This window comes from Mustela nivalis (genome assembly GCF_964662115.1).
Source record: "Mustela nivalis genome assembly, chromosome: 6".
NCBI lineage: Eukaryota > Metazoa > Chordata > Mammalia > Carnivora > Mustelidae > Mustela > Mustela nivalis.
Window position 1 is genome coordinate 85,642,143 of NC_139025.1, and position 19,301 is coordinate 85,661,443.

Genomic DNA, 19,301 nt, shown 5'->3' on the forward strand with positions numbered 1-19,301 from the left:
AGCCCCACATCAGACTCTCTGCTTGACAGGGAGCCTGCTTCCTCCTCTCTCTCTGCCTGCCACTGCCTACTTGTGACCTCTGTCAAATAAATAAATAAAATATTAAAAAAAAAAAAGAAAAAAACAAAAGCACCAAAACAGTTTATCTGTTTTTCCAGACCAAACCAGAAAAGAAACAGTGGATTAGAAGAGGCACTTTGAGGGAAGTGCTGGCATTTGGCACCGACTAGTAGAGACTGACTAGGGAAGAGATGGGAAAACTATACAAAGAGTGGAGTGATCTTAATTATTGCCTCTTAGGGAAGCATAGGACAAGCCTGACTCTTTGCCTTCAGTGGTGCCTGAATGTGTTGCATTATTCAGTAGTTTATGTTCTGGATGATAATCTAGGGACATGGAAGTCAGACTAAACTCAAGTAGTGTACTAGGATGGAGAAAGGGAGTGACGAGGCAATAGCTTCTTAGAAAGATGTCAGGAGAAAGACTACACTTGTGCAAATTGGAATTTAAAGTCCTCCTGGAGCTTCTGTTCATCTGAGATCTTTGTCTTTCTGGAATTGGGCCTTGGAGACAACCTGGTCTTCTGAAAAACCATGGTCTGTGCAGGGGACGTTGGGTAGGAAGCCAGTCAACAGTCACCTGGCTCCTCCCCTCTGTGAAGTCTCAAGAAATGCAAATGAATGTTTCCAAGTGCTAGGGAGGCCTGGGACTTAGGGGCGACCCACAGGTAAAGAAAGAAAACCACAAGTGTTAAGTCAATCTCCAGTAGCCTTTGGCAATATCTTCTTCTTCTTTTTTTAAAAAAATATTTTATTTTATTTTCTTAGAGCGAGTGTGGGGCAGAAGAGAGGGAGAGAGAAAATCCTAAGCAGGCTCCATGCCCAGCACTGTGCCCACCTGGGGGCTCCATCTCACCACCCTGAGATCATCACCTGAGCTGAAATCAAGAGTCAGAAGCTTAACTGTCTGAGCCACCCAGGCGCCCCTAAAGATTTATTTTTAAGTACTCTCTACACCCAGCATGGGGCTCAAACCCACAACCCTGAAATGAATAGTCACTCTCTCCACAGGCTGAGCCAGCCAGGTGCCCCAGCCTTTGACAACATCCTGAGGTGGCTTCATCTCTGCCTGAGTGATCCGGGACTTGCAGACTCAGTTTCGTGGAGGTTGGGTGGGATTAGAGTCCTAGCTTTACCCCATACCATTGCAAATAGGGTCTCTCTGTTTCTTCTGAAAGCCCTTCTTCCTTCCCAACTTTAACATAGTTAAGGAACATATTTGCATCTTTCTGCCCTGAATCCAGCCTCCTGAGCTGCTAACAAGGCAGGATTATTTCATAAACAATATTGACACCGGAAGCTTTTTCAAAGTCCTGCTTCAGGATAGTTGTGTTTATATGATGAGAAATTCTTTAGGCAGCAGTCACTTTGGAACGCTGGGCAAAGCTGGGAATCCAGTTTGTAACACAAAACACCGAACTTCAGGCCAGCTGGTTCAAAGTCAAAACTGGCCTTCCAGGCTAAAACCCAGGAATGGGCCCTGCCCAGAGTAGGCTTAACAACTAAAAATAGTAATAACTAGTTAATCAGGACAGACACACTTGACCAGCATTCCTAGGCCAGCTGGGTTTTGGTTCATAGCTACTCTTAGAAGATCTCAGGCTACCTACTCTGCCCTCTACTCTTTGAATAAGACTATTTCAGAGCCTCCAGGGGCTAACCAAGGATTGTACTTTAGAACCACACCCCCAGCAAACTTGAAGCCAGCCCTCTCCATCTTGAGAATTCAAATTGGGCTGACCTAGCCCACCATGGACTCACATCCGTCCCTGGAATTGCTGTCAGCTTGGCATTATTATGGGCTGGTGTCACAGTTTACCTCCCTCCCAGAATTGGATAGGCAAGAGGTTTGGGACTTATATCGAGTGCTGAGTTTTTGGCAGGTACTTCATGTGGACTATTTTTTGTTTTGGGTTTTTTTTTTAATCCTCACAACTATCCTTTGTATAGGGATACTTTCCTCACACTGTTGATGAAGAAGCTAAGGCTGAGTGAGGTTCAGCAATTTGTCCAAAGTCATGCTAGTAGTATACAGAAGATTCAAAATTTAAGAATACATCTATTGGATTCCAGAACTTTCTCTCAGTGAACTATGCTGCTTTCTAGCTTAGAATAGTAGAAAGAAGCAGAACATCCCTGCTCTTTTTTTAAAAATTTTTTTTATTTTTAAAGATTTTATTTATTTATTTGACAGACAGAGATCACAAGTAAGGAGAGAGGCAGGCAGAGAGAGACAGGAGAAAGCAGGCTCCCTGCTGAGCAGAGAGCCCGATGTGGGGCTCCATCCCAGACCCTGGGACCACGACCTGAGCCGAAGGCAGAGGCTTTAACCCACTGAGCCAGGCAGGCGCCCCCCCCCCCGCTCTTTTTTAATTGAGATGTAATTGACATATAATATTACATTAACATAATGTCTTGATACATGTGTACATTGTAAGATGTACAACACAAATCTAGTTAACAACCATCACCACACATAGTTACACATTTTTTTTTCTTATGTAAGAACTTTTAAGATCTCTTTAGCAAATTTCAGGTATACAATACAGTATTATTAAATACTGTCAGCACACTATACTTTATATCCCCATGACTTATTTATTTTATAACTGGAAATTTGCACCTTTTGAGCCCCTTTATCCATTTTACCCACCTCCCACCTCTGGCAACCACAGATCTGTTCTCTGAATTTATGAGTTTGTGTTTTTTGTTTGTTTTTAGATCCACACTTAAGGGAGATCACACAGTATTTGTCTGTAAGACTCATTTCACTCAGCATGATGTCCTCAAAGTCCATCCATGTTGTCATATTGGCAAACTTCCCTTATTTATGGTTGAATAATAGTCCTGTGTGTGTGTGTGTGTGTGTGTGTACACACCACATCTTCTTTTTCTGTCCATCAGGTTGTTTCTATGTCTTGGTTATTGTAAGTAATGCTGCAGTGTTTTTATGTCCTTTGGAGAAATACCCAAAAGCAGGATTGCTATATCATATGGTAGTTGTATTTTCAATTTTTTGAGTAACTTCCATACTGTTTTCCACAGGGACTACACCAATTTGCATTCACACTGACAGAGCATGAGGGTTCCCTTTCTCCACATCCACGCCAACACTTGTTTGTTTTTTTTTTTTAAAGATTTTATTTATTTATTTGACAGAGAGAAATCACAAGTAGTCAGAGAGGCAGGCAGAGAGAGAGAGGGAAGCAGGCTCCCTGCTGAGCAGAGAGCCCGATGCGGGACTCGATCCCAGGACCCTGAGATCATGACCTGAGCAACACTTGTTATTTTTAGTCTTTTTGAGAACAGCCATTCTAACAGGTGTGAGGTGATATCTTATTGTGATTTTGATTTGCATTTCCTTGATGATAAGTGATGTTGAGCAGCCCTTGGCCATCAGTATGTCTTTTTTGGGAAAATGTTATTTAGGTCCTCTGCCCATTTTTAAAATAGATTGTTTTTGTCTTTTTGCTATTGAATTGTATGAGTTCTTTTTATATCTTGAATATTAACCCCTTGTCAGATATATGATTTGCCAGTATTTTCTCCCATTTGATAGGTTGCCTTTTCATTTTGTGGATGGTTTCCTTTGCAGAAGCTTTTTAGTCTGATGTAGTCCCATTGTTTATTTTTGCTTCTAGTGCTTTTGCTTTTGGTGTCAAATCCAATCATTGCCAACACTGATGTCAAGGCACTTACCACCTATGTTTTCTTCTAGGAGTTTTATGGTTTCAAGTCTTACATTCAGGTCTTTAATCCATTTTGAGTTGATTTTTGTGTATGGTGTAAGGTAGGGATCCAGTTTCATTCTTCTGTATGTGGCTATCCAGTGTTACCATTTATTGAAGAGACTATCTTTTCCCAATTATATATTCTAGGCTCCTCTGTCATAAACTAATTGACCATGGGTTTTATTTGTGGGCTCTCTACTCTTCTGTTCCATTGATCTACATGTCTGTTTTTATGCTAATACCATACTGTCTTGATTACTATAACTTCGTAATATAGTTTGAAATCAGGAAGTGTGATTCTTCCACCATTGTTCTTCTTTTCCAAGATTATTTTGACTATTTGGGGTCTTTTGTGGTTCCTACAAATTTTAGGATTTAAAAAAAAATCTATTTCTATGAAAAATGTCATTGGAATTATGATAGGGATTGCACTGAATCTGCAGATTGCTTTGGGTGCTAAGGACATTTTAACAATATTAATTCTTCCAGTTCATAAACACAGAATATCTTTCAATTTATTTGTGTTATCTTCACTTTCTTTCATCAGTGTCTTATAGTTTTTAGCATATAATTCTTTCACCTCCTTGGTTAAATGTATTCCTGGGCATTTTATTCCTTTTGATGCAGTTGTAAGTGGAACTGGTTTTTTAATTGTTCTTTCTTAAAAAAAAAAAAAAAAAAAAGATTTTATTTATTTATTTGAGAGAGAGTGCACAGGCAGAGGGCGGGGGAGAGGGACAAACAGACTTCTTGTTGAGCAGGAGCCCAGTGTGGGACTTGATCCCAGGACTCTGGGATAATGACCTGAGCGGAAGGCAGATGCATAATCGACTGAGTCACCCAGGCACCCCCTTAATTTCTCCTTCTGAGAGTTCACTTTTAGTGTATAGAAGTGCATACATTTTTTATATTGATTTTGTGTCCTGCAACTTTACTGAGTTCATTTATTCCAACAGGTTTTTGGTGGATCTTTAGGGTTTCTTGTTTCTTTCTTGCTTCTTTTCTTTTTTTTTTTTTTAAGGTTTTTAAAATTTATTTGACAGAGATCATAAGTAGGCAGAGAGGCAGGCAGAGAGAGAGGAGGAAGCAGGCTCCCCATCAAGCAGAGAGCCTGATGTGGGGCTCGATCCCAGGATCCTGGGACCCGAGCCAAAGGCAGAGGCTTTAACTCACTGAGCACCCAGGCACCCCTCTTTTTTTTTTTTTTCCAAGATTTTATTTATTTGACTGAGAGAGAGACAGCCAGAGAGGGAAGCAAGCAGGGGGACTGGGAGAGGGAGAAGCAGGTTCCCCACAGAGCAGCCTGATTTGGAGCTCGATCCCAGGACCCCGGAATCATGACCTGAGCCAAAGGCAGATGCTTAACTGACTAAGCCACCCAGGAGCCCTGGGTTTCCTGTTTCTTAAAGTAGGTACTTATCACTATGATCCTCCTCCTCCTCCTTCTTCTTTTTCTTCTTCTTCTTCATCTGGGAGTTTTATTTTGCTTTTGTTTTTGAAAGGTAGTTTTGCAGGAGAGAAGATTTTTAGTTGACTTTTTGTGTTTTCTGTTCAGCACTTTGAATATATCATCCCACTGTTTCTGGACTCCTTTTTAATTTTTTTTCCTAATAAGACATCTGCTGTTAATCTTAATGGGTTTACCTTGTAAGTGATGATTTGCTGCTCTCAAGATTTTCTTTCTGATGTAGGCCCTCAGCATTTTTACTATGATGTGTCAGGATATGGATCTCTTCCTATGTATAGTACTTGGAATTCTTTGATCTTCCTGGATGTATAGATTAACATTTTTAGAAATTTTTAGTCATGATTTCTTTGAGTATATTTTCTACTCCCTTTTTTGGCCTCATCTATGAGTCATATTATTACTTGTAGGTTGGTGTCTTTAAAGGTATCTCATATTTTTTGGACGCTGTTCATTTTATGTCATTCTTTTTTCTCTCTGTTCTTAGCATTGCATAATCTCTGTTTTCTTATTTTTTTTAATTATCTGCAATGATTTTTTTTTGTTAACATAGAATGTGTTATTTGTTTCAGAGGTACAGGTCTGAGTTTGTTTTCTGACATTAAGAGTCTCTTATGGTTTGTCTCTCTCTCTGGTTTCATCTTGTTTCATCCCCCCCTTCTCCTATGATCCTCTGTCTTGTTTCTCAAATTCCTCACATCAGTGAGATCATATGATAATTGTCTTTCTCTGATTGACTTATTTTGCTAAGCATAATATCCTCTAGTTCCATTCACATTGTTGTAAATGACAGGATTTTTTGATGGCTCCTTAATATTCCATTGTGTGTGTGTGTGTGTGTGTGTGTGTGTGTGTGTGTGTGTGTACACTACATTTTCTTTAGCCATTCATCTGTTGATGGACATCTAGATGTGAGCTTCCCTCTTATAATTGCTTTTTCTGTATCCCATTAGTTTCGGTATATTGTATTTCCATTGTCATTTGTCTGAAGGTATTTTTTATTTCTATTTCTTTAAAAGATTTTATTTATTTATTTGACAGAGAGAGAGAGATCACAAGTAGGCAGAGGCCGGCAGAGGGAGAGGAAGAAGCAGGCTCCCCACTGAGCAGAGAGCCTGATGTGGGACTTGATCCCAAGACCCTGAGATCATGACCTGAGCCGAAGGCGGAGGCTTAATCCATTGAGCTACCCAGGCGCCCCTATTTCTTTCTTTTTTTTTTTTTTAAATTTTATTTATTTATTTGACAGAGAGATCACAAGTAGGCAGAGAGGCAGGCAGAGAGCCCTGCTGACCAGAGAGCCCGATGTGGGGCTCAATCCCAGGACCCTGAGATCATGACTTGAGCCGAAGGCAGAGGCTTTAACCCACTGAGCCACCCAGGAGCCCCAGGAACCGCTATTTCTATTTTGATTTCTACTTTGACCCATTTGTTGTTCAGTGGCATGTCTTATTTTTTTTTTTTTTTTAAGATTTTTATTTATTTATTTAACAGAGAGCTAGAAAGAGAGCACAAGTGGCCAGAGCGGCAAGCAGAGGAAGGGGGAAACAGGCTCTCTGCCAAGCAGGGAGCCCAATGCAGGGCTCCATCCTAGGACCCTGGGATCATGACCTGAGCCAAGGGCAGCTGCTTAACTGGCTGGTCAACCAGGCTCCTCAGTGGCGTGTCATTTAATCTCCACATATTTATGGATTTTCCAGTTTTCTTCCTCTAGTTGATTTCCAGTTTTATACCACTATGGTCAGAAAAGATACTTGATGTGATTTCAGTCTTTAAAAAAAATTTTTTTTTAATTTGAGAGAGAGTGTGTGAGTGAGGGGAGGGGCAGATGAAAAGGGATGAGGGAAGCAGACTCCTTTTTTGAATCCGGAGCCCCACACAGGGCTTGATCCCACAACCCGAGATCATGACCTGAGTTGAAATCAAGTCAGACTCTACCACCTGAGCCACCTCAATCTTTTTTAAAATTTATTAAGACTTGTTTTGGGGTCTAACATATAATCTATCCTGGAGAATGTTCTATGTGTGCTTGAGAAAATGTATATTCTATTGCTTTGGATGGAATATTCTATGTATCTGTTAAATCTGTCTGGTCTAGGGTGCCTGGGTGGCTCAGTTGGTTAAGCCACTGCCTTCGGCTCAGGTCATGATCCTGGAGTCCTGAGATGGAGTCCCATATGCAGGGAGGTTTTTTCTCCCTCTCCCTCTGCCTCCCTCAGGGAGGTTTTTTTCTCCCTCTTCCCCTGCCTCTCCCCCTGCTTGTGCTCTCTCTCTCTCTCTCTTTCAAATAGATAAATACATTTTTTTAAAAAATCCATCTGGTCTAATGTGTCATTTAAGGTTGATACTTCCTTTTTTTTTTAAATTTTTTTGAAGATTTTATTTATTTATTTGACAGACAGAGAGAGATCACAAGTAGGCAGAGAGGCAGGCAGAGAGAGAGGGAAGCAGGCCCCCTGCTGAGCAGAGAGCCCGATGTGGGGCTCAATCCCAGGACCCTGAGATCATGACCTGAACGGAAGGCAGAGGCTTTAACTCACTAAGCCACCCAGGCACCCCCCACCTTTTTAAAAGATTTTTATGTATTTATTTGTCTGAGAGAGAGAATACAAGCAGGAGTGGGAGATGGAGAAGCAGGCCCCACGCTGAGCAGGGAGCTGTATGTGGGGCTCAATCCCAGTACCCTGGAATCATGACCTGAGCCAAAGGCAGACACTTAACAACTGAGCCACCCAGGCACTCCAAGGTTGATGCTTCCTTATTGTTTTTCTGTCTGGGTGATCTATCAATTGATGAAAGTGGGGTATTAAAGTCCCCTGCTGGGGCGTCTGGGTGGCTCAGTGGGTTAAGCCTGTGCCTTCAGCTCAGGTCATGATCCCAGGGTCCTGGGATCAAGCCCCGCATCGGGCTCTCTGCTCGGCGGGGGAGCCTGCTTCCCCCCGCCCCCTCTCTGCCTGCCTCTCTGCCTACTTGTGCTCTCTCTCTCTCTCTCTGTCAAATAAATAAATAAAATCTTTTTAAAAAAAAAAAGGCCCCTGTTATTATTTTATTTGTTTTACATATTCACATGCTCCTATGTTAGATATGTAATATTTAAAAATATATCTTCTTGGGACGCCTGGTTGGCTCAGTTGGTTGAGAGGCTGCCTTCGGCTCAGGTCATGATCCCAGCGTCTTGGGATCGAGTCCCGCATCGGGCTCCTTGCTCGGCAGGGAGCCTGCTTCTCCCTCTGCCTCTGCCTGCCTCTCTGTCTGCCTGTGCTCACTTGCTCGCTCTCCCTCTATGCCTGACAAATAAATAAATAAAATCTTTAAAAAAATATATATATATATATATATATATCTTCTTGATGGATTATTATATAATGACTGTTGCCTCTTATTATAGTCTTTGTCTTAAAGTTTATATTGTCTAAGTATAGCTATCTCAGCTTTGTTTAGCTATCTCAGCTTTGTTTTTTGGTTGTGTGGAATATCTTTTTCCATCCCCCCCCTTTTTAAAAGATTTTATTTATTCATTTGAGAGAGAGACACAGCATACAAGCAGGATGGTGGCAGGCGGAGAGGCAGAGGGAGAGGGAGAAGCAGGCTCCCAGCTGAGCAGGGAGCTCAATTTGATATGGGGCTTGATCCCAGGACCCTGGGATTATGACCTGAGCCAAAGGCAGACACCTAACTGACTGAGCCACCCAGGTGCCCCAAATCACACATAACTTATGAATCACATTAATATTCCTATGTTTTCATTATCATTCCTGAGTAACTTTATCATTCTTTAACCTTTGTTTTCTCCTGTTCTTGGCCCAGTGTGCATTTTTTACCTGTATGTATGTTCTCACTCCCCAGCATTTCTTCATCCCAGGTCTGTGCATTAAAACTTGTTTGTGTGAGGGGTGTCTGGCTGGCTTAGTCAGTAGAGCATGTGACTCTAGATTTCGAGTCATGAGTTCAAGTCCCATGTTGGGTGTGGAGCCTACTTTAAAAAACAAAAATTGAAAAAAAAACCAACCCTGTTTGTATGAATTTATTCTTTTCCTATTCTTCTTCCATTACTCTTTTTTGGTTGTGGTTTCTTTGTTTAAGTTTTTTTTTTTTTTTCTTTAAGAGGCACCTGGGTGGCTTAGTCAGTTAAGTGTCTGCCTTTTGGTCCTGGGATCCAGTCCCACATTGGGCTCCCTGCTCTGCGGGGAGTCTGCTTCTCTCTCTGCCTCTGTCTCACTCTCTGTATCTCATGAATAAATAAATAAAATAAAAAAAAAAAAGATTTTATTTTTAAGCAATTCAAGACCCAACATGGGTCTTGAACCTACAACTCAGAGATCAAGACCTGCATGCTTCACTGACTGACCCAGCCAGGTTCCCTGGTTGAAGTTTTCTATTGCCCAATATAGCCTTTGATAAAAACACTTTTATTTCCATGCTTTATTGCAACCATGTCCCTCTTTTTTCATGTCCTTTCTTATTCTCAGTACCTTTCCCTCATTAAAGCAAAGCTTTTTTTTTTTTTTAAAGATTTCCTTTCTTCTTTTTTTTTTTAAGATTTTATTTATTTAGAGAGAGAGAATGAGAGAGAGAGAGAGCATAAGTGGAGGGTTAGAGGGAGAAGCAGACTCCCTGCACTTACACTGGGACTCCAGGATCATGACCTGAGCCAAGGGCAGTTGTTTAACCAGCTGAGCCACCCGGGTGCCCCAACTGCCTTTTTTTGTTTTGTTTTTTTAAGATTGTATTTATTTATTTATTTATTTATTTTAAAAGATTTTATTTATTTGACAGAGAGAGATCACAAGTAGGCAGAGACACAGGCAGAGAGAGAAAGAGGAGGAAGCAGGCTCCCTGCTGAGCAGAGAGCCCGATGAGGGACTCGATTCCAGGACCCCGAGATCATGACCCGAGCTGAAGGCAGCGGCTTAACCCAGTGAGCCACCCAGGCGCCCCTAAGATTTTATTTTTAACTCATCTCCACACCTAACATGGAGCTCAGACTCACAACCCAAAGATCAAGAGTCTCAACTCTATTGACTGAGCCAGCCAGGTGCCTCAAAAGCAAAACTCTTATATTTCTCCTAAGCTGGTCTGGCGCTCTAAGAGAAGTCAGGCTCTTTTACACCTTCTGTCTTGAATGTCCTTTCCAGCTCTCTGGTGGGAGAACTACTCACCTTTCAGAACCAGCTCGCTCTTACCCATCTGGGAGCCTGTAGGGCTAAAGTTAGGCACTTCCTTCTCTGTGTTTTCATTCTTTTTAAATTATTATTATTTTATTTTATTTATTATATTTTATTTCATCATGATAAGTGTACGCTTTAATCCCCATCCCCTATTTTCCCTTTCCCCCACTCACCTCCCCCTGGTAACCATCGGTTTTTTCTTTATAGGTAAGAGTCTGTTTCTTGGTTTGTCTCTCTCTTTTTTTTCTCCCCTTGTTTTTTTCTTTGCTTGTTTTATTTCTTAAGTACCACATATGAGTGAGATCAGATGGTATTTGTCTTCTCTGACTGACTTATTTTGCTCATCATTATACTCTCTGGTTCTGTCCACATTGTTCCAAATGGCAAAATATAGCTAAAAAATTATGTATCTATTGCACATCTACTTTATCCATTCATCAGTCAGTGGGCACTTGGGCTGCTTCCATAGTTTGGCTATTGTAAATAATGCTTCAGTAAACATTGGGGTGCATGTATCCCTTTGAATTAGTATTTTTGTATTGGGGGGGTAAATACACAGTAGTGAGATTTCTAGATCTAGGGTAATTCTATTTTTAAATTTTGGAGGAACTTCCATTGGCTACACCAATTTGTATTCTTACCAACAGTATATGAGGGTTCCTTTTTGTTTTTTTTAAGATTTTATTTATTTATTTGACAGACAGAGATCACAAGTAGGCAGAGAGGCAGGCAGAGAGAGAGATGGAAGCAGGCTCTAGAGAGAGCCCGCTGCAGGGCTCGATCCCAGGACCCTGATATCATGACCTGAGCCGAAGGCAGGCGCTCCTGAAGGGTCCTTTTTAACTGCCTCCTTGCCCAATGCTTGTTTCTTGAAGTTTTTTTTTTTTTTTAAAGATTTTATTTACTTATTTGACAGAAATCATAAGTAGATGGAGAGGCATGCAGAGAGAGAGAGGAGGAAGCCGGCTCCCTGCTGAGCAGAGAGCCCTATGCGGGACTCGATCCCAGGACCCTGAGATCATGACCTGAGCCGAAGGCAGCGGCTTAACCCACTGAGCCACCCAGGTGCCCCTTGTTTTGTTTTCTTAAGTGACCTCTATACCCAGTGTGGGATTGAACTCATGACCCTGAGATCAAGAGTTGCATGCTTGAGCAAGTGGGTGACTCAGTCTGCTTTAGGCTCAGGTCATGATTCTAGGGTCCTGGGATTGAGTGCCGGATCAGATTAGGCTCCCCGCTCTGCATGGAGTCTGCTTCTGCCTCTACCCCTACCCTCTGCTCATGCTCTCTCTCTCTCATGTGCTCTCCCTCTCTCTCTCTCAAATAAATAAATAAATAAATAAATAGAAACTTTAAAAAACAAACAAACAAAATGGAGTTGCACGCTCTATGGACTGAGCCGGCCAGGTACCCCTGTTTCTTTTCCTTTTTTTTTTTTTTTTTTTTAAGATTTTATTTATTTGACAGAGAGAGATCACAGGTAGGTAGAGAGGCTGGCAGAGAGAGAGAGGGAGGGGAGCAGGCTCCCTGCTGAGCAGAGAGCCCGATGTGGGACTCGATCCATGGACCCTGAGATCATGACCTGAGCCGAAGGCAGCGGCTTAACCCACTGAGCCACCCAGGCGCCCGGGACCCCTGTTTCTTGTGTTTTTTATTTTAGTGATTCTGACAGGTGTGAGGTGATGTCTCATTATAATTTTGATTTGCATTTCCCTGATGAGTGATGTTGGACATATCTCCAAAGAATAAGAAAATGTGAAATGTGTCTTCTTTGGAGATATGTCCATTCATGTGTTCTGCCCATTTTTAATTGGATTATTTGTTTTTTGGGTGTTGAGTCATGTAAGTTCTTTAGTATTTTGGATACTAATCTTTTACCAGATAAGTCATTTGCAAATATCTTCTCCTATTCAGTAGATTGTCTTTTAGTTTTGTTGTTTCTTTTACTGTGAAGACGCTTTTTATTTTTATAGTCACAATAGTTTATTTTTGCTTTTATTTCCCTTGCCTCAGGAGACATATCTTGAAAAATGCTGCTGCAGCTGATGTCAGAGAGATTATTGCCTGTGCTCTTGAAGGATTTTTATGGTTTCAGGTCTCACATTTAGGTCTTCAGTCCATTTTGAGTGTTTTAGGTATGGTGAATGAAAGTGCTCCAGTTTCACACATGTGGCCATTTGTTGAAAAGACTGTCTTTTTCCCATTGTGTATTTATCCCTTCTTTGTCAAAGATTAATTGACCAGGTAACTGGATTTATTTCTAGGTTTTCATTCTCATGGACCAGTCTTTTTTTTTTTTTTTTGGTAAGATTTTTTTTTTATTATTATTTTTTTAATTGTTCCTCTCCACGGAAATCTTTAGTAAAAGGCGAAAGATTTATACGATCTGACGAGAAACCAGAGTATAAGATTTTATTTTTTTTTTGACAGAGAGAGACACAGTGAGAGAGGGAACAGAAGCAGAGGGAGTGGGAGAGGGAGAAGCAGGCTCAATCCCAGAATCCTGGGATCACTACCCAAGCTGAAGGCAGATGCTTAACAGCTGAGCCACTCAGGTGCCTCTCATGGACCACTCTTATGGCATCACACAAAATAATGTCATTCATTGTTTTCATGACCATCCTCCACTGTCTTCCACAAAATGCCCAATATCGGTAGCCACAGCCCTCATCCTGGTACTGAGGAAGTCCAGTCCGAGGGCAGGAAGCTTTCACGTTGAGGTGACACACACCTTCTTCTCCCTGCCTCTTCCTTTCACCCATCTCTGAGAGAGAGGAGTGGGAGAGAGGCAGAAACAAAACCCCAAAGAGCCCTATTTGCTGGCATAGTCAAGGATGAAGGTTTATTTTATTTATTTATTTATTTTTAAGGATGAAGGTTTAAAAGGATACCCACCATCCAGTTAATGCTGGAACTTGAAGCGAGGGTTGGTGGACTGGGGACATTAGTATTGTTTTACTTATTGAAGAAGAAAAAGAAACCCAACAAATACAGGACCCTAATATATAAAGAATATATAATAAAGGCTTAGTTTTAAGTGAAAAAGAAATGAAGCAAGGGGTACAGTGGAGGAGGCAAAAGAAAGAGGGAGAAAAGATGAATGATAAGGGGCTGAAAGAGTAAAGATGACATTTCAAATGTAAACTGTATATAAAACTATCACCTCTTCTCTAATTAATTTTTTTTTTTTTAAGATTTTATTTATTTATTTGACAGAGAGAGATCACAAGTAGGCAGAGACGCAGGCAGAGAGAGAGAGAGAGGAGGAAGCAGGCTCCCTGCTGAGCAGAGAGCCCGATGCGGGACTCGATCCCAGGACCCTGAGATCATGACCTGAGCCGAAGGCAGCGGCTTAACCCACTGAGCCACCCAGGCGCCCCCCTCTAATTAATTTTTTAATAGTGAAATCAGAGCCGGATGTTATTTTTTAATGGTGAAAAGGTAGATTGGGTTGGGGAGGACAGCACGTGGACCAGGTGAGCACAGGTAGACGATTGGGAAAGAGTATTGGAAAGCACACATTCACCCTGGCTGATCCTGTCCTCGAGTGGAATCTGTCTCCTGGGCTGAGCCAGGTGCGCCCTGAGCGCCTGATGGGCGTGGTCGCCCTGGCCGTGAAGATGTAGTGCCCGCCATAGCCCAGTAGGTGGCAGCACATTCCTGAGGTCCGAGGTGGTAGTGGAGTGAGGCACCCGGCCACCGCCCTCCCTTGCTGGTGCTGGCTGCTTGCCTCTGAACGTCCTTACTTAGCAACTTTGGGTAGAAGTATGTATTGGTTTCCTCTGAGAAACCTAGAAAGCCAGTTGGCTTAGCTACTTGAGGAAGTTCTGTGCAGAAGCTCCTCCTCGCAGGAGGTTTGAGTGGCAGGTAAGGTGTTCAGGGAGAAGTGAGAGCAAGGTCTCAGGAACTGGAGGCAGATTCTGGGATTTTGTGCTCTGCCTTGCCTTTAAAACAGTGGAGCTGGCTATAAATGAGAGAGAATTTTGGCGGCTCTGTTTCTTTATTTTTACTAAGCTAAGAAATAATACCTTTTTTCCTTTTAATTCAGAGGTACAAGATAAAAACCAAAGATGGACCATAACTAAGATAACCCCTTTTGACTATAAAAAATGATTTTAAAATAAGACCTGTTTAAGGTTTGAAAATTTGAACTACAGAAAAATATAAAATAAGATGTAAATGGTGGTGCCTCGGTGACTTAGTCAGTGGTGTGTGTAACTCTTGATCTCACAGTTGTAGGTTTGAGCACCATGTTGGATGTAGAGATTACTTAAAAATAAAATCTCTTGGGGTGCCTGGGTGGCTCACTTGATTAAGTGTCTGACTCTTCAGCCCTTATGAGATCAAGACCCTGAACTGGGGTCCATGCTGGGCTGGGCAGGAGCCTACTTAAACAAACAAACAAACAAACAAATAAACTAAAACACAGGGGCACCTGGGTGGCTCAGTGTGTTAAACCTCTGCCTTCGGCTCAGGTCATGATCTCAGGGTCCTGGGACTAAGCCCCACATGGGGCTCTCTGCTTAGTGGGGAGCCTACTTCCCACCCCTTCTCTCTCTGCCTGCCTTTCAGCCTACTTGTGGTATGTCTGTCAAATAAATAAAAATCTTTTAAAAAACAAAAAACAAACAAAAACCCACAACTTTGTTATTCCCTGCAAAGATGTATTTATTTATTTGACAGAGAGGGAGCACAAGTAGGCAGAGCAGCAGGCAGAGACAGAGGGAGAAGCAGGCTCCCCACTGAGCAGGGACACCCCCTCCACAATGCAGGGCATGATCCCAGGACTCTGGGATTGTGACCTGAGCTGAAGGAAGCTGCTTAATCGACTGAGCCACCCAGGCACCCCCCCAAAAACCCCAACTTTTAAAAAATAAATAAATACTAGTACAGTGGACATTTTTGTATGCTTGCTTTGAGATACTTGTACAACTCCAAATTCCTACGGGTGATCAGAAGGCAAATACATTTTAAAGCTTGTATGGCTGGCTGTAAAGAAACCCACTGCACCAGGAGCCCTTCTCTGTGGGGACACTGGTACCTAGCAGGAAGTAGGCCCAGCTTCCCTGCTGTAGGACAGCAGTCAGCTCCCTCCATGGCTTTTGCCTTCCCCACTGCAAATCTCCCCAGAGGTTGTGAGGTGAGTGTTCCCGTGTGGGAGCCTCCAGCCTTTCTTATAGCGCGGGGGAGCACTCCCTGGAGTCCCTTTATTGCTCTAGTGAGATTTTCCTGTCTGTCCTGGGGTGAGAGAGTGAATAACCACTTTGTCTGGCTCTTCCAGGTGAAGAAGGCCTATAGGCAGAAGGCCCTCTCCTGCCACCCAGACAAAAACCCGGATAATCCCAGAGCAGGTGAGACTCTCCCAGGTGTGGGAAGGTGAGACCTGCTCACCAGGACATGGTGTCTCCCCCATCTCCGCCCCCGTGGGCATGCTGGGGAGTGCTTGCATGTGCAGTCAGCCCCAAGCCTGCACTTTGCATTTGGGGGGCATCTGGTCAGTTGCCTGTGCAACCCCCTTCCTTTGCTGGTCCATCATCTGCTGATATCTGCCTTCTTGCCAGCCTGTGGCTTCTCTGAGGTGCTTTTCTGAAGGAGCACACCGTCATCAAGCCCAACTTCATTTTCTCCTCTCTCTTTTTTGATATGTATTTTTAGCTGAGCTCTTCCACCAGCTTTCTCAGGCCTTGGAGGTACTGACCGATGCTGCAGCCAGGGTAAGCTCATCCTCCTCCAATTGCCTTGTCCCTGTGGTATGAGCCCACTGTAGCACCTCGGCCTCAGTCCCCTGTACTCTGCCCAGTAGCCCAGTCCTTGTGGCCCTAGCCTGAGGCCTGATCACCAGGCTGCCTCCCAATGGCCCTGGGACTGCAAGGCTGTGCTCTGGGCTAGTCCGCCAGCTGAGTGCTCCTTGATGTTCCTTTCTCCTGCCAGGCTGCATATGACAAGGTCAGGAAAGCCAAGAAGCAGGCAGCGGAGAGGACCCAGAAACTTGATGAGAGAAGGAAGAAAGTGAAGCTTGGTAGGTGACATTGTGGTGCTGGGTGGCCTTTGGTTTCCCTGGGCTATTTTCACACAGCCCTTCACCTTTCTTCCTGGAACCATGATTCTAGCACCTCCGAACTTTTCGGCTCCAGCTCTGGGCACAGCCCTGCTGTCAGGGGTGGGTCCTGAAGGACACTCTTAGGAATAAGAGCAGTGACTAGATTTACTACTGGCTAGCGTTGTGACAGATGCTTTCCAGCCTCCTGTAATTACAACAACTATCCAAGGAGGTGGGTATTACCAAACCCATTTTTTATAGATAAAGAAGCTAAGGTACCAAAAGGGTAAGAATCACTGAAGCTGGGATTTAATCCAGCACGGTATGAGTGAAGCCTGTTTTCCTGATCACCGTGCCATCTTGGATTTTTCCGTGCGTCCCAGCCTCACTTCTGCCTGGAGCTTTCACTCTGTGGAGTCCCCTCAGAAGGATCCAAATAGGCATTCTTTTTTTTTTTTTTTTTAAATAAACAGTTTTATTATGGTGTATTTTGAATATCATCTACCCATTTCAAGTGTACGATTTTTTTCTTTAAGATTTTATTTATTTATTTGACAGAGAGAGATCACAAGTAGGCAGAGAGAGGCAGGCAGAGAGAGAGGAAGGGAAGCAGGCTCCCTGCTGAGCAGAGAGCCCAGAGAGCCCGATGTGGGGCTCAATCCCAGGACCCTGAGATCATGACCCGAGCCGAAGGCAGAGGCTTAACCCACTGAGCCACCCAGGCGCCCCTCAAGTGTACGATTTAATGATTTTGAGGAAATTTCCCAAATGGTGCAACTGTGACTGTAAATCAGCTTTAGAACATTTTTATCATTGCAGTAAGATTGTTCCAGATGGTCTTTACCCAATTTTCCTCCCCTTCTTCTTGCCTATTTGACATCCATATATTTAATATGTACATATACCATCCCGGTTCTTCCATCTTGCTATCAAGAACAAACAAAAAAACCTGGTGATTCTAGATAAGTAAAGTGCCCTGAGAAGAAAGCTGTGAGTGCCAGGCTGGAGAGGAGGGTTTGTCACAGCAGCTGGCCTGGCCTAGGGCCACAGGCAGGTTTCTCTTGGAAGGTGGGAAGGGCTCCAGGACATGGGGTGATGTCTTCACACGGACTCTGCCATTGCTGTAGGAGCCACCAGACTCTAGTCCCAAGTGAGGCTTGGTAAATGTGGGCTGAGAGGGAGGTAGAGAAGATGGTGGGGCCTCGATCTCTGCTGTGGGAGAAGCGTCAGGCTGTGGTGCCAAACCACAGGAGCAGGCCAGCAACTCCACCCTCGGCATCCCTGCCACATGGCCCTGGGCTGCTGACCTAAGCAGCCGCCCACACCCTGTTCACTGATCGGAGAACCAGCTTGGTCAGCGGGAGCTGATTTAACTCTTGCAGACCCCGGCCACTCGGCTGAAGCCTATACTTCATCTGTGCTTTGACTTTTCTCGATGAAGACTAACTTGGGAGCACATGGGGCTGGAGGGAGGGGGGAGAGCTACTCTGTGGTTTCTGGGTGGGCTGCGGCCATGTAGAAACTGCTTAGACCAGACACTGGGTCACTCAACTCTCATGCCCAGACCTGGAGGCCCGAGAGCAGCAGGCCCAGGCCCACGGCAGTGAGGAGGAGGAGGCAAGCAGGAGCACCAGGACACTGGAGCAGGAGGTGCGTCTGGGTGTTAGCCCAAATCCATCTGCAGGAAAAGGAGGAGGGTGGGCCTGGGTGGCTTTTGTGGCTGCGGACGGCATGCCCTTCCGTGTTCCTCCGTGGGGTCTGGGTAATCTGTCCGACCCGCAGGTTGCTGAGCCCTAGCTTGCAGGTGGAGCCTCCCAGGGACCTTCACAAGGGCAGCCAGCCTGGAATTGGATCTGCACAGAATTGTCACTCCCCCCAACCCCGCTCTGCAGATCGAACGCCTTCGAGAAGAGGGCTCCCGGCAGCTGGAGGAGCAGCAGAAGCTGATCCAGGAGCAGATACGCCAGGAGCGGGAGCAGAGGTTGAGAGGTACGCATCCCTCACATCCCCCGACATCCCCTCTGAGGCAGATACCCAGAGCAGCCGCATGGGCTGTTCGGTGCAGTTGCTCTGGAGGTTTCCACCTGCTTGGAGCCCTGGGGGCACCTGACTCAGACATACGCCACCTGTCCCTTCTTCCCACCACTTCTCTGGGGCCTATTTGTTTTTCACTCTGCCTGAAATCTGCTGGCCCTGTTTGAGTCCTAAGCAGAGCTGACTCTATTTTAGAGCAGTTCGGTAGGGGGGAAGGTTCTGGGATACTTTGTTTCAGTATAACTGTGCTTTTGTTGGTAAAGTGCTAACCGTGGCCTTCAGCTGGGCAGACCGCCCCTGAGGGAGCAGCTCCTCTGGGTGCGGGTGGGATTGCCTCTACTTCCCCCCTGAAGCTCATCAGCAGGGCAGATACTGCCCTTGGTAAGGAGTGACTTTTTATAGGTCCTTCAGGCTCTGGGTTGTGTCTCCTTTAGAGAACCTGCTGCCTCCCTCCTATTCTACCTTGCTAATTTTCCCAAATTTTTTAGGAAAGGCAGAAAGTCCTGAAGGCAGAGGAACCCCTAAGCTAAAGGTGAGCCTTGTGGGACCCATGAACCACTGCACAGTACCCCTTATCAAAAAGAACAGATTCTTCTGGGGGTTCTAGGGGTTCTGGCAGGGATGCTAGGTCTCTGGGAGCCAGCACCACCCGCCAGGTCCTTCCATCCTCCTGCTGCCTAAGGATCAGATCAGCCTCTCGGAGCTCACCCTGAAAAGCCCTCTTAGCCCTGGCAGTTGCCGGGCAGCGCTCCCCAGAAACCCTGGAAGGGGAACATCTCATGGGGGTGGAAGTGTGGTCTCAGG

At 44.3% G+C, this 19,301-nt stretch overlaps 1 protein-coding gene across 2 annotated transcripts in view; it reads left to right on the forward strand.

Annotated features, from left to right (window-relative positions):
• The window catches only part of DNAJC17 (DnaJ heat shock protein family (Hsp40) member C17), a 36,976-nt gene that overhangs the window by 10,875 nt on the left and 6,800 nt on the right, over nt 1-19,301 (forward strand). For both annotated transcript variants that reach the window (XR_014312995.1, XM_082735587.1), the window contains exons 2-7: nt 15,705-15,774; nt 16,079-16,137; nt 16,355-16,442; nt 18,028-18,113; nt 18,356-18,452; nt 18,986-19,029. Coding sequence is in view for 1 of the 2 variants with exons in the window: in XM_082735587.1 (XP_082591713.1) it covers nt 15,705-15,774; nt 16,079-16,137; nt 16,355-16,442; nt 18,028-18,113; nt 18,356-18,452; nt 18,986-19,029 (444 nt within the window). In the remaining variant the exon portion in view is untranslated. The remainder of the gene's footprint in view (nt 1-15,704; nt 15,775-16,078; nt 16,138-16,354; nt 16,443-18,027; nt 18,114-18,355; nt 18,453-18,985; nt 19,030-19,301) is intronic.